Source organism: Petromyzon marinus, chromosome 60 (genome assembly GCF_048934315.1).
Source record: "Petromyzon marinus isolate PM22_M1 ecotype Great Lakes invasive population chromosome 60, UKy_Petmar_22M1.pri1.0, whole genome shotgun sequence".
NCBI lineage: Eukaryota > Metazoa > Chordata > Hyperoartia > Petromyzontiformes > Petromyzontidae > Petromyzon > Petromyzon marinus.
Window position 1 is genome coordinate 7,911,359 of NC_133726.1, and position 15,491 is coordinate 7,926,849.

Below are 15,491 nucleotides of genomic sequence, written 5' to 3' on the forward strand. Positions count from 1 at the left end.
GAACCCACGACCTCCTATATACCAGGCGAGGTAGTTAACATCTCCTAGCCACCGTGATGATGATTATGAGAGAGAGAGACACGCAAACTCCAAATATACAGCAGTAGGCGTCAGGGTCGCGATCGAACCCACGACCTCCTGTACACCAGGCGAGGTAGTTAACATCTCCTAGCCACCGTGATGATGATGAGAGAGAGAGAGACACGCAAACTCCAAATATACAGCAGCAGGCGTCAGGGTCGGGATCGAACCCACGACCTCCTGTATACCAGGCGAGGTAGTTAACATCTCCTAGTCACCGTGATGTTGATCAGAGAGAGAGAAACACGCAAACTCCAAATATACAGCAGCAGGCGTCAGGGTCGCGATCGAACCCACGACCTCCTGTACACCAGGCGAGGTAGTTAACATCTCCTAGCCACCGTAATGATGATGAGAGAGAGACACGCAAACTCCAAATATACAGCGGGCGTAAGTGTCGGTATTGAACCTACGACCTCCTGTATACCAGGCGAGGTAGTTAATATCTCCTAGCCACCGTGACGCCCATCATCGCCGTAACATTGACGGTGGTTTTTCCAAAAAAAATCGAAGTTACAATGTATAATGCAAGCAAAGTCGTGTATTTACAGCTACATCATACAATGAGGGCGTATTCGGTTTCACGTTGATACACATACCTCAAGTAGAGTATTAAACATAACACGAGGAGCATACAATGGGTTACTTCGTGCCCAGGGTTCACTTTCAGCAGGTGACTTCATTCATGAAGCCCGGGGCCACACGAAACTAATGAGCTGTAAACGGTGTTTATCCATCACTTCACATCTTAGCTGCCAATATTCAGCTACTGGAGGGGAATAGTTTTCACTCGCAGCAACACTTTGCTTAAAATGTTCACGGCTCCTTTTCAGTGACGGATGCGTCTGCCGATGCGTACGAAGTTATAGGAACCCGGCGGCCCGAGGTCGATTCCTGCTCACGGGCCAACACCAGTGACGAATATCTGAACCGGTCATGGGCCTCCTCTAGGTCGACTTAGCCTCAAATTAGTACCTGGTGCGGTGCGTAAAAACATCGCCACGAGGGAGACAAAGGCGGCAGGGCGTGGTGCTGCCGACCAGCCTCCTCGTGTGCCGTTCCGGCCTGCAAAAGTGCTCGCTAACAGCACTTGCCCCAACAGTCTGTTAAGTCTACACGGGGGATCTTTGTGTTCGTGGTTATACCGATCAAAGAGGTTTGTATGTGTCATATTCAGCCCTCCGAAGGAAACAGTTCCCCACGCCAGGATAATAAATATTTGACCTCTGTGTGGTACGAACGTTTGAACGGAGAGACAAACTCAACGTGTCTCCCGGCTCAGACGAACGATTAAGACGTGTCCGTGCATTTTTGGTTGGCCCTGCAAAAATAGTGGAAATTCCACATTACTATGGTAGGGATCACCAGGCGATGGGCACTAGTTTGTTGCCTCAAAGTGGTGCCCATTTTATCTCACTAAAAAAGGATTACAGTAGAGCATAAGTCGCTCCTCAAAATCTTTATTTAGACCGCTGGAGGAAACCGGCAAGCTATGGCGCTCTTTTTCACTGATGTCTAGTATGGGCAGGTCAACAAGCATCATGAGCCATGTTTTATCCACTGCTTAATGGAAGCATTCCCACGCTATCGTCAACCCCGACGATCTTGTGATGCCACACTCCATCTCGATGATGAGAGTGTTCTGATGATAATTTGATCTACAGCTTCAACATTGTTGGGTCATATCGGGTGCGTCATCAGTCCCGTGCGTTGAATGTAACACACCACAGCTACGATGTTGTTCTGCATAAGCCCGCTCGCTGATATTTTTGTTATGAAATCAACGAGCGGATGTAATGTGTAGAAACATATTAAGGGATTAATGAATATAAAAGCACACGGGTTTACTTTTGGCCTTCTTTAAGTCTTTCCCTTCGTGACAAGTAAACGCCACGATATGTGTGTATATATCAAATGTACCCATTTGTCAATCACGTAAGTTCAGCTGAAGAAGTACCTTTGTAAAAGTAATTTAGAATGAATGAGCATATTCACATGTATCCATCGCACGATAGACCGGTATCTCCATTACTGTTTATTTTACCAAGCCGCTGGTGAAACATTTCCTAACCACGTCCTCGCGTACGAAGGGGAATTCCCTCCACTCACCGCGACTCAGCGCACGCGTATATTGGCTCGCAAAGCATCGGCGTGAAGTGTGGATTTTTTTTAAATATATATACTTTTTTATATATATACCGTTTTCGCCACATCGCCTTTCGTTGGGTGTTACGTGCGGGCTTCAGACTTCACCTCGAGGAAAGTCCCTCGGCACAGTCGCAAGTGCAAAGCCCCAATGGCATCTCTTGAAGTCGTCACCACCCCAAGACCTCAGCAACCCGCCCCACATGTTGCCCTGTATATAAGGCGCGCTGCAAAAGAGGTGAGCCGTGATTATTTCTGCTCGGCCGAAGACTGAACATGGATTTGCTCCTGACGGTCTGCTTGTTTCTCCAACTTCTCCACGGTGAGTCACTTCATCCCGGTGACTTTATTTTTTCGTTCTGGTATTCCACTCTCCACTCGTGTGGCCCTCTTTCTTCACGTACTCCTTGTCCATGGGCCATCGCCTCCACGTCTATTCCACTTGCTTGGCCTGTGTCTCGCTCTATTCCCTGGGTGGTTGTGTTCATCACATGTACTCTTGTCATCAGCAGACCGACATATCTCGCTATGGCGTTCCTCTGAAAACACACACGCAACGGATACAATACTATATACGTTTTGGAGTAGAATAGGCATATTCCTTGTGTACTGTATTGCAAAAAAATATTAAGTCTACCTTGCGTTTCTGCTGTTCAGGATGGTGATAGGTTCGCTTTGTGCATTTTGTGATCGTTTTAATCGTTGAGTACCTTTGTATTGATTGCGTGCAACCAATTTCCGTGCACTCTCTGGGTTTATTTAAACGAGAAGCTCACGTTTGAAATTGCCGAGTAAAAAAGTTAACTCTTGGCGGACCGATGCGTGCGTGCGTACGTGCGTGCATGGGTGAGTGTTCGTTAAATTCGTTTCTGAAACTTTAGTTGAACAATGCGATGGGGTCCTTTTTTTGTATAGATTACTTGCCGTACACAGTATTTTGGTCTACTCTTCCACACTGGCCAGCCCACACTGTTACCCACCGCACGTGACCCGTCGATCGGGTGACGGTTCATAAAATCAATGCGCTAACCATTGCACCACCGCTCCGTATGTATACCGATTGTTAAATTATAGAAAGTGCGTCAGGCAAGTCCCACAGAAGCGCATGCTGTGCACAGATATATTCGTGAAATATTGTAGGTAAATTACTGGGCGTGAATATATTGAGCATAAGGCCTCCGGCGAGAAATACAGGCGGACACGTGTGATCAACATTTTAGTTTTTACACTTATAAAATAACACTTTGTCGTGAAATGCCTTCCCGAAACCTACCTTGCTCACGTATGGATAGTCACAAATGTAACGTGAGATTGTATTGAGGGACTGCATGCCGTTGTCTCGGTGTGTGCTGGCACCGCTCTTGCTGTGTTTTTCTGCCTTTGCCCAAGCTTCGGAATTTGTGTACTGATGCAAAGTGAACATATACTTTTTGAGTATTCATTTTTTCGTGATTTGCTTACCTTTCTCATACTTTGCACTCCCATCGTCTCTTCTTGTACCGTTCGTTGTTGCAACTTTATAAAGAATTTGTGCGTTCACTACATAGGAAATTCAAGTGGAATATCGTTGTCATTGGACCACAATGATGGCTTCATTCATAAATGCACACGTGGTGGGCGAAGCGGCGGTCCAGTGGTTAGCGCGTGACGCAAGGGAACCCAGCGACACCCGAGTTCAGATACCGGCGCCGGTTAACGCCAGTACCGGTCCAATACCGCCCCTGTCACCCTGAGCTTGAATAGGGCTTCGATGGGTGACCACTACGGGTGTTAAAAACCCCAAAAAGTCAGGTGGCTATGGGGCTGGCTGCGAGGCTACATTGTCAGTAGGAGGGCAGTACAGCAAATATTTATAAATGTATTCTGCTGTCCCCAAACCTTCTTCACAGCTGCACTGACCAGCGTGGTGAAGTATGCTCCAAATAAACCGCTATGGCCCACCTGCACGGGGTGTGAAGGCTGTCATCCAGCAGTGGAATTGACAACAACAAAAAGGATCCATAACGGTGTTTTTTTGGGGGGTTAGATCGCGTATATATAAATGTGTCATTAAACCCGCCACCACCCGACACAGCCAACTAGTAAGGTTTGTCACGTAAACATAACGTGGCCAATTCGTCACTAGTACAGCACACCGGTGTGTTGGAGAGCAAATCCACAACATTTGCAATCTGAGTACGACGTTTCGCCAGTAATAACAAGGAGCATCATCAGACGAACAGCCAGATTTGTGGGTTTAAAGACACATTTATATTTACGCGATCTAACCCCGTCCCCCCCCCAAAAAAAAAGATTACGGGTGAAATCGGTCGCGAAAGTCAACTAAGCGTTACAATAACACAAAGATGCTCACAGGATGTGTACAGGATGTGCCCGTTGAAAAAGATAGGTAAAACAAAAGATGTTGCAATTTTAAAATCAAGCTGCCGCAGATTAACACGCATGACATCATGACGATGTCGCAACACGTCAGGAAAGGGCTTCAACAAATTTAAAAAAATCTGTGGGATGACGCAGCGCGTCGAGGCCGTACACAGAACTGACTGGCGACCAAATGCCCACATGGGCTGGGAAGTCCCGATCTCAGAAAGTCTGCCTCCACGTCTCAACGTCTCGCGTGACGGTTCAGGATCTTTGTCCCGGTTTAAAACCGCGTTCTCGCCTCGTGGTCGACGCCCCGACTCGTGAGACCGGCTAAATAAAAAAATATAAGGTTGCCACCCTGTCAATGTTTTACCCGTGGACCTGAATCACAATATGTGTTTATACTGGAGGAATCCGATGATCCGTGAAGATGTTTGTTCACAGATGCCCATCTGGTACCGTTAGACATTTATTCCAGTCGACTGCACGGTTTTGATAGGCTACCCCTAGCAGTAGGGCGGGGCTACGCGAGGTGGGCGGTGTCTTGTAGTCTCGTGGACTTGGTAAAGTCACGTAGATAGAAAAATAATAATTAAAAATCACGACGTTGCGATCGCAACACAAGAAATCGTCTTCAGGTGAAAAAAAATTTGGCTTGGTCATGTTAAAGTGGGCGGGGGTTGGTGGAGGGGAGGGGGACTATCAGCTCCGTAAGCGTTCTGGTTGAGTCTCCGTACCGTGTCAACCCACAGGGTTTACCCCGTATTCCTGTACAGGGAAATTGAGTTTTCAGGTCCACATGGTGTACAGCCGTTTCAATACGGGCAGCAAAATAATACAAATTTAAAGTGGTGTCTGTTTGTGTTTCTCCCTTGGATGCCACTTTGTAGGATGAACGTTGAGATTTATAAGGGTGACCAACAAGGTCTGAATTGGCACTGATAAGGGGTTGACAGGTTTGAGCTTCATGAGAAATGTGGTGCCCTATAACATTGCAACGTTGTGGTCTCCCGCCGCAAACCCCCCCCCCTCCTCTCAGGCACATTTGCCAGTAAACACGTGTGGTGCTACGGCAAAGTTCATGAAACCGATGGTGCCAAGTCCTGTTGCGGAACGAAGTTGTACTCCACGGAGAGTGACATATGCTGCAATGACAGGATCTACAACAAAGAGGAGTACGGTTGCAACGACGGCGAGCTGTGCAGCAGGTATGGGAGTGTACCCTTTGGGTGGGCTTAGCCGTACGTTTGTTGAACTTATTTCGTGCCGTACGTAGCCGACCTCGAGGTTGGGTCAATTTCGGGTGCTCCCATTATCTCCCAATGTGCCCTGGCCAGCGTCCTAGAGCAGGCCAAAATAGAAGAACTCTCATGGAGTCCTTCTCGTATATGTATGTTGAACTTATTTCGTGCCGTACGTAGCCGACCATGCTAATCGGCGGTGCAGGGGGAAGGACAACAAACTAAACACACACAAAAACAGTAACGTAAGAAATTAGTTTTCCATCGAGATGATGTACAGGTGCATAGCTCCAGTGCCTTCCTACTATCGGAAGGAAGAGCGTTCCAGACAGTCAGTGCATCTGAAAGCACGTGACCGCCGTCTTTGTTCGATGGCTAGCAGCCAAATGCTGCCGCTGCTGCGAGGTTGACCGGAGTTCGCTGTTATGGTTTATGCTCCTTGACGAGATCAGCGAGGTATTGCCACAATATAGCGACGTATTTACGATATATCATACGACATTAAGGAAAGGATAATGGGATTTATCGTTCGTTTTGCACATATGTGACTGTCCTGGCTGATAAAAAAAAAATCCTAAATATTTAATTCGGCTGAAAAGAGAGAGAGAGAGTCCTCACTGAAACATCTGGAAGTTCGCCAGCATTGATTGAAGCAGGCTGATGAGACGCTGTGTGTCGAAGCCGGTCCAGAATTTGCTTCTTGCGCTGAATCAATGCTGCGGAAACGGTACACTCCCAGAAAGCCGTAGGGCCGATTGTGTGTTATTTTTGTGTGCGTATAGATAGATATATGTGAAGGAGATGTTATTGTCTGCTTATTTATTTTGCTTTCTTGTGTTCACTTTCAGATCCGCATCGGATGACCTGTCTGAATGTCCTGTGGAAATCCCAGCAGGTAAACGACATATCAAGTGGACATGGGGCCACATTGAGCTCTTAACTCTGATTTAAATAAAATCAATGTTGTCAAAAAAGGACATTGTGTGAACTTACACAAATAATAAAAGGAACATGCCAACAAAAAAATCCCATTTTGAGAATCGGCAAAAAAAAATTCTCGAAATATTAACGACCACGCTCGCCAAAGCCTTTGCGGGCTGTGCCGTCGTCCGTCACAGACACTGAAAGCTGAAAGCTCTATCGGTATCACAGTAAGCGAAGCTCCTGGCTGTTACAGGACAACCGCGAAATCCTACGCAGTCGTCGTGGTCGCAGTCATACGGAAAATGACAATGTAACGAAGGGGTTCCAGTTAAGAGTAACGCGTTTAACACGTAGCAGGCAACAGCTGTTGCTGCTATGATTATGCGAGCCCATGTTTCGTCGGAACCTAAAGGGTTTTCAAATTATGAAAAGAGGCCACATAAATGCATCTAATTCAGACCGTAAACTGCCATAGTTACTTTGTTTTCACACAACAAATTCATCGCGATATCCGCACTTCCACCAAATGTACCGTCGAATGTTAATATATGCTCATTGAATACCTTTTGTCACGTACATTTATTATTATTATTGATTGTGCTTATTTATGCAAACAGTTTGTGCCATTATCGCAATGCAATGATCCATGGATTACATACACTGACCATATTTATGGTACTTCGTGCATAGCTGATTGTAAATCTCTCTCGCTCGCTCTCTGTCTGATGTATTTGCAGGCGACGGCATTCAGCCACTCCACGCCTTCTCTTCCAAGCGCTACAAATTCGGTGAGTGTCATTCGACGCTACCCGCAGCCTTGGACGCGGCAGCTCTGGATGTCGTCACCTTTATTTATTTTATTATTAACTTACGCGGACCGCAAATCTCGCTTCGTAATGCACAGCCACCACCACCAAAACCAAACCTCAAGGGAACTTTGAGGGGGGGGGGGGGGGGGTGGTAGGGGAATGGGGAAATCCCTACTCGTGACTAATATCCACAAGTTTGGCTTCAAACAAAAAAAACCCGGCCCTACGCCACGCCTTGAGGCCCGTGGACAAACTTTGAATTCAGTCAACGAAAGGGCAATTTATATTGCCCTTTGCCACATGCCGATAAGAGGCCGCTATTGATTTCCACATCCTAAATGTGTACGTCGTGCGTGCAAAAGCGCTTCTTTTGTCAATCCACTGCTGGATGAGGGCTTCACCATGCAGTGTGGGGCATGGCCGGTCTGGAAGGAAGGGAGGGGGGAGGTATTGAACCATACTTCACCATGTTGAAAGAGTTGGTGAAGGCAAAGAGTATAGAAGTAGTGCACAATGATGTATTTTTCTGTACAGGCCTCTGCCTAATGCCACCTAGCATAGTCCCAGAGCCGCCAATCACAGCCAGTTTAAGCATCGTTGTCACCCGTCCCAACGCTGTCCAGGCTCGAAGCTGCTTAGCTTCCGAAACATGAGGAGATTGCAATACATATGAATCCGAAATTATTAAATAAAATCCAAAATTGGATGATAATTTTTTTTGTTAAAATCTGATACACTAAAAAAGGGAAACTTAAAAGCCAGGCCTAATTTGACAATTAGCCGGCCAGCAGGTGACGTGTGTTGGGGTTAAATTCTGGTATTCCCATGTCTTGCAAGACTTCTATCCAGGGTGCAAGAGTAGGTCAAGAGGAACCCTCTCAGACTCCTTCTAGTGTACGTATGTTGAACTCCTTTCGTACCATACGTAGCCAACCGTGCTAATCGGAGGCGCGGGGGAAGGACAGCACTTCAAACACAAAAAGCAGTTCCAAAGAAATTAGTTTTCAATCTTGATGATTTTAAAGTGCATAGCCCCAGTGGTTTCCTACCATTGGAAGTAAGGGCTTTCCAAACGGCCGCAGAAGCGCACCTAAAAGCACGCGCAGTGCGGTGACCGGTTTTGTTCGATGACTTAGCCAAAAGCTGCTGCTGCTGCTGCTGCGAGGACTATGACTGGAGTTCACGTGATGATGGTTTAGGATGAACGGAGTTCACGTGATGATGGTTTATGATGAACGGAGTTCACGTGATGATGGTTTATGATGAACGGAGTTCACGTGATGATGGTTTAGGATGACTGGAGTTCACGTGATGATGGTTTAGGATGAACGGAGTTCACGTGATGATGGTTTATGATGAACGGAGTTCACGTGATGATGGTTTAGGATGACTGGAGTTCACATGATGATGGTTTAGGATGAACGGAGTTCACGTGATGATAGTTTATGATGAACGGAGTTCACGTGATGATGGTTTATGATGACTGGAGTTCACGTGATGATGGTTTAGGATGACTGGAGTTCACGTGATGATGGTTTAGGATGAACGGAGTTCACGTGATGATGGTTTAGGATGACTGGAGTTCACGTGTTGATGGTTTAGGATGACTGGAGTTCACGTGATGATGGTTTAGGATGACTGGAGTTCACGTGATGATGGTTTATGATGACTGGAGTTCACTTGTTGATGGTTTATGATGACTGGAGTTCACGTGATGATGGTTTATGGTGACTGGAGTTCACTTGATAATGGTTTATGATGACTGGAGTTCACTTGATAATGGTTTAGGATGAACGGAGTTCACGTGATGATGGTTTATGATGACTGGAGTTCACGTGATGATGGTTTAGGATGACTGGAGTTCACGTGTTGATGGTTTAGGATGAACGGAGTTCACGTGTTGATGGTTTATGATGACTGGAGTTCACGTGTTGATGGTTTAGGATGACCGGAGTTTGAGTGATGGTGATTTACACTCATTCACGAGGCCATTCCTCAGCCAGTGGCTTGAGCAGGCACTTGCCAGATGCTTGCTTCTTCACCTTATCGACCCCATTTTTTTGCTTTTTCATTTTTTTACAGCCACTATCGGGACTCTGCGACCCCCGCTGCCCGGCGAGGAATGTAACCACGTCCGCTTTGACGCCCACGTGGAGGTTTGGAAGCAGGGACGGAAGGACCACCTCAAGGTGAAGGTGATGCCGGACGACAAGCCCTGGTCCATCGTCTTGCCGAAGGAGCGAGGAGGCCCTTGCCCCGATCCGACTGAAGACCAGACCTACATCCTGCTCTCGGCAGGGAGGGGCAAGGCCGTCAATCTGCAGAGTGAACAAGCGGAGATCTTCACGGCCCACGGCGATATGGGCCATGCGTTCAAAGCCCTGCATATCTGGCTGGACGCGAATCCGAGGAGAAGTCGAAGCTGAACCTCCTCCGAGGGAGCGGCGTTCCCTCGCGCGGGGGTTGAATCTCGGCGACGCAATCCGGGTGGCGCAGAGGCGAAGCGGGGGCCAAGTGTGTCCGAAGCACGTTCCTTTTTTGTTTCCTCTTGCCCTTGGCATTCCAAAACATCCTTAATTTATATTTTTATTATTTTATTGTTTCCCTTCTACGTGACCTTACCGAAAGAACCAAGAATATTAATCCTTATTTACATTGGAAATGGTTTTTAGGAAGTAGATGAGGGCAGGAGAGGTGGGGGGGGGTTAAATTTCGAAAAAAATTCAAAGAGAGTTTTGAAGGATTAGTAAGGCCTTTAAATTATCATTATAAATCATATTTATTAATACTGGAGGAATCCGATGAGCTATTACAGTTTCAGTTTATTTATTTTGGTATAGCCCTGTGAGCCATTCGGCTCTTGAATCGGATGCAACCACGACAAACAAAAAAACTAAAACACGAACAAGAAAACATCTTAAAGTGATTATGTGACTGTGCAAACAGAATATCCATGAAAAAACAGTAAAATATTCCTGAAAAAAGCACCGTGCACCAACGCTGTGTGCAAAAAAATCCCAGTGGGATGCAAGTCAAACAACAACAACCACAAGAAAACTTAGATTAAGGCCAGTCTAACTCCGTACTAAAACAAAACAAACATGCCCAAACCAAAAAACGTTTTCGAAATCACCAAATAATAAAGCCATAATTTCAAGGTAACAGTGATCATAGGGACTGTGACCGAATTTTTACAATAAACTACATAAATAACATGTAACACCAAATCCTCGAGCCATAGCTGGCTGCATGAGTTACTCCACAACAACAGAAGCATCAGTCGAAGTATCAAATTTTTCAATGCACCTTTAAGATCAGCACGCTAAATCAAAATACAGATGATACTTTGCAGCGTCATCCGGAGCGAAACATTTTATTTTATTTTACGCCAATGAATAGCAGTGGCAGCTAGGGGTTTTGAGAGAAGATCTCATTGTTAGCGATTTAAGTTGCAGTTTATTGGCAATAGCATTCCAGACCCTGGGGGCATCAATAGCAAAGGCCCTTCCTCCAGTTTTTGTACGGCAATAGGGAATGTGAAGCTGGTAAATGAGCGAAGACCTGAGGTCAAATTTGTTCTTTGAAACAGAGAGGAGATCGAGCAGGTAGTCTGCGGATTTATTTGTAAGTACATCGTGAATAAATAAGATCTGGTGCACAAGCCGTCGAACATTAAGAGATGTTAAGTTTGACCCAATGTAGAGATCACAGTGGTGAGTCCTATATGGGCAGTTCAATGTAAATCTTAAGGCCGAGTGATAGATGGAATCAAGCTTCTTTAGTACAGTACTTGGGGCTGATTTATACACAATGTCACAGTAGTCAAGTAGAGGCAGTATGGTAGCTTTTATCAATTCCAAACGGAACATTGGGGGGAAGCAATGCTTGTGTCGATACAGAAAACCAATTTTTATTTTTGTCTTTTTTACCAATATAATCAATGTGATCTTCAAAATTCAGTTTTGAATCCAGGATGACCCCAAGATACTTATAGAGCTTGACTTGCTCTATTTTATAATTATTTAAGGAATGTAATTGGGGAAAAATAACTTCCTGCTTTAGTCCTGGTGAGAAGCATAGCACCTTGGTTTTGGAGGTATTCAGGACTAGTTTAAGAGCAACTAGCTGATGTTGTAGTTTGTTGAAATCACCCTGTAGCTTAGCATTCACGTCATCCGGAGAGCGGCCAGCAGTAATCAGTATCGTCTCATCTGCAAAAAGATTTACCCTGGAATGATCCATGAAGGTATCTTTCACAGATATCCAGTCAGAGGCAGGCGAGGAACGTTACAGCAGCAAACACAACGCAAAAAACACAATGGGAGTGCAAAGTATAGAAAAAAAATCGCTTTTTAAAAAATATATATAAACAAATAAATAATATCTCATTGTTGCCTGAAGCTCCAGCCAAGCAAGGCGTGTTGTGTGCCAGCTCGCTACGTTTAGCGACCCGTCCTCAGAGGGCTCCCCGCTCGCGCCAACCTCACGAGACCCAGCTCACCCACCCACCCGGCTACGAAAAGTGGGCCCTCTTTCTCGCTTGCAGCAAAGTTCATCCGAGGAGTTGATGCGCCTCAGCGGTGCTCTCTCTCCACCCGGTTACAATAGGGGACCGTGAATGCTGGACATGGTCGAGAGATGGCATTTGTTGAAGAGGCGACGGTGCAATCCTCCTTGCGATGTCATGCCCGTGCCCAAATAAATTGCCGGCAGAAAGGGACTTCATCGGTGGGAGCACCAGGAGCCCACCCTTGAGAGGGTATTATTGGCCTCCTCTTTCACGCTGGCCGGATGTCTTGCCAGATAATGAGATCGAATGAAATATTTATGATTAAATATATTTGGTTTACTGTTTATATATTTACGTTTACATAACTTATTTTGCATGAAATGTCAGTTGCTTCGCGATAATATATACTTTATGTCTGCATTAACTTATCCCGAAGAATCAAAGGTCGTGGTGGGTTTGCTTTTGGTGAGAAATATGAACGTTAAAAAAAAACTGAACTATATTACTTAACAGGGAAAGCCCTTTTTGGCAGTATCAACCTATGAAAAATATTAATAGGTTTACCCTTTCTGGCAATAAAACAGTTGTGTTAAGATGTTCAAACACCAAAGAGATTCCTTTTACAAAGATTCAAGTCTGCATTAACCACACATACTTGTGGTGAACATGCAAACAAACATGCTCTGATGATGATAATAATAATATTTGATGCATTGTCTTTGAAACTGATTGGCCTACACAAGAGACAGCAGCTTTTTTATGGCCAAGTCTCACTACCAGTGTCAGACCGGAAAACGCCAAAAGACGAACAGCACAAAGATAATGCCACTATCAGGGCAGTTATAGCTCGGGGTGAGCAGAGAGAGAGAGAGAACACAAAATATGCAATCGGCATCGCCAGAGTCCGGAATCAAACCCACGAGCCTCCTGCAAACCAGGCAAGGTTAATGGAATCTCGCCATCACGAACCCGAAAAAAAAGTGACGAAACTTACTCCGGTTTATTTATAACATTTATTATATGATTTACATATTTAAAGCTGTGTATTGGTTTCTTTTTTGTTGTTGTTGTTGTTGTATTTTATTTAACGAATTTGTGTAACTTTAATTTGCCTAACCGCTTAGGTTTTTGGCATTTGTGGTGTGACGCTTCTTCGGGCAGTACCGCGTGTTGCTCTCGGCACGGTGTCCCGACGTTTCGCTCGACTGACTGGGAGCTTCTTCAGGAACCCGAACGGGGTTGAGAACTCTGGGGAATTCACTATTGTGAAGTTGCCGGCACAAGGGGTGGCATCGGGGCCGTCGTGCCCAGACCGAGTCGCGAGTGCTAAACCGTGACAAGCGCTCCCGACGGCTACAGAGAATCCCTCTCCCCCTGCTTAATTGAGCCTCAGCAGCCCCCCCTCCCCCTCTATCCCGAGCCAGCCGCCAGAATTCCCCGTTATACATCAGGGGTTAGTCAATGATGCGTGGGGCAGCCAATGCACTGCAATGGGGGGGGGGGGGGGTGAGGGGGGTGTGGCTCGTGGATAAAAAAAAAAATCCACCCCTCTTCGTTGTTCGATCAATTGATCGGATCGTTCCCACGATTTCTCTTCAACCACAAGCAACAAATACGTTTTAAGGAACAAAAAAACCTCGACATCATTTGCTCCGGGCAAGTCTCCTTGCTGCCCTCTAAAGTGTCGTCTAAAGTGTCGTCATCTTGTCGCGTCCTCCACCACCACCGGCGGCGATTTTCATAGATCATGAATGTGCCTGCGATTTGAGGTTTCGTTGTGAAGAACAACGGGGGGGGAGGGGGGGGGGAGGAGCTGCGTGTGTCTCAAGCACAGAAACGCACCCGTCAGTTTAACACGCGGTAGGCTTGCGTGACCAATATTATCCATAACAGGTTGTATTTTAACGTTGGACACGAACGCCTACGTGTAAAACTGAGTTTTTTTTAAGGTTAGATCGCATATACAAATGTGTCGTGAAACCCGCCACCACCCGACACAGCCAATTAGTAAGGTTTGTCACGTAAAGAGAACGTGCCAATTCGTTACTTACACAGCACACCGGCGTGTTGGAGAGCTGGCTGTCGTCTGATGAAGCTAGTTGTAATTACTGGTGAAACGTCGTACTCAGATTGTAAACGCACATGTGTTGCTTGATTTAAAATGTCGAATGGTATTCACAGTATTGGCTTGGGGGGGGGGGGTCTGTCTCCGCTGCAGGGAATAAGCTGATGCACTTAAACCGATGAATAAGTGTTTTTTTTTTATTGCAGACTTGTAATGAAAGAAATATAATAAACTGTGAAAAGGCTGACATTGCGTCTGGTTCGGTGAATGACTTTGACCACCTCGCTACTACATCGCCGGGTTCTTGGTGGCGCTGCACGTGGCGGCCTCTAATCCATCACTGCGTTGTCCGCCCTGGGCATAGTTAATGGTCCATGGGGCAGCCAACTGTGAACGCGAGAGGGTTGGTGGATCGCGCCAATGTTGTGAAACGCCCTTCTCATGGGCGTTGAGGGTGCCTTCGCCTGGCTTTCCATAGGGATCGATTGTTTCGCCCTCGTACGCGCGGGTTTTCTCCAGTTGCTTCGGTTTCCTCCTCGCATGTGAACGCTCATTGATTGGCCGATAACACCTCGCTATATGGAGAGGACCCCAGAGCTTGAACAATTGTTGGCACTAAGTCACTGCCCGCGTGGATGCACTCTCACTGTGTGGCCGCTGTACGTACGTATGTATGCCGAACTTCTTTCGCACCGTACATAGCCAACCGTGCTCATCGGAGGTGCGGGTGGAAAGACATCAAACTGTGATACTTGCACCAATCCTGGCAGCCTCCACACTGCCACACCTCACTCCACCCCACCAACACAGACGAGCGTGGTGAAGTATGGTCAAAGATCCCCCACGACCCACACGGCTAGCAGTGGAGTAAATTCATCCTGGCCGATGATGATGATGGAGAATCCCCACCATTGGTGTAGCATCACAGAAGCAGATGATAACCACGCTTTAAAATGACGTAACCTGGACCATAGCTATGGTGGGACCTTTTTCCCAGTGTGACGAGGTGAAAGTTGATGATCACACCCCTGGCTTCCCTCTGGTATCAGTGATAGCTGGGTGTGGGGAAGCCCAATTATGCTCTTTTACCGGCTACAAAAGGGGGGGAGGGAACCACCAGCACGATCCATCAGCCATCATCCATCACCCACCACCAAGAGGGCCTGGTCCACTGCTGGAGAGTGAAGGAACCGCACCGAGTGGGGCAAGAGGGCCTGGTCCACTGCTGGAGTGTGGAGGAACCACACCGAGTGGGGCAAGAGGGGCCTGATCGACTGCTGGAGTGTGGAGGAACCGCAACCAGGGCTGCGATAGCCTCAAGCAGTGCAGCCCCAGAAGTTGCGAGTGCTGTA

The 15,491-nt window shown here is 46.6% G+C and overlaps 1 protein-coding gene across 1 annotated transcript; it reads left to right on the forward strand.

Moving 5' to 3' along the window:
- The first annotated feature begins 1,854 nt into the window (after window positions 1-1,854).
- On the forward strand, window positions 1,855-13,860 carry LOC116955571 (uncharacterized). Its single transcript, XM_032976710.2, has 5 exons — window positions 1,855-2,548; window positions 5,630-5,798; window positions 6,680-6,726; window positions 7,493-7,543; window positions 9,647-13,860. The coding sequence occupies exons 1-5, from the start codon at window positions 2,503-2,505 to the stop codon at window positions 9,988-9,990; spliced, it is 657 nt and encodes a 218-aa protein (XP_032832601.1). The 5' UTR covers window positions 1,855-2,502; the 3' UTR covers window positions 9,991-13,860.
- Window positions 13,861-15,491: the final 1,631 nt, after the last annotated feature.

What these genes read in the sequence shown, in the direction of transcription:
- LOC116955571 (XM_032976710.2), top strand. Translation starts at nt 2,503, where the DNA reads ATGGATTTGCTCCTGACGGTCTGCTTGTTTCTCCAACTTCTCCACG. An exon ending in GTTTCTCCAACTTCTCCACG is followed by an intron (nt 2,549 to 5,629) that starts GTGAGTCACTTC and finishes CCCTCCTCTCAG; the next exon opens with GCACATTTGCCAGTAAACAC. An exon ending in TCCTGTGGAAATCCCAGCAG is followed by an intron (nt 6,727 to 7,492) that starts GTAAACGACATA and finishes ATGTATTTGCAG; the next exon opens with GCGACGGCATTCAGCCACTC.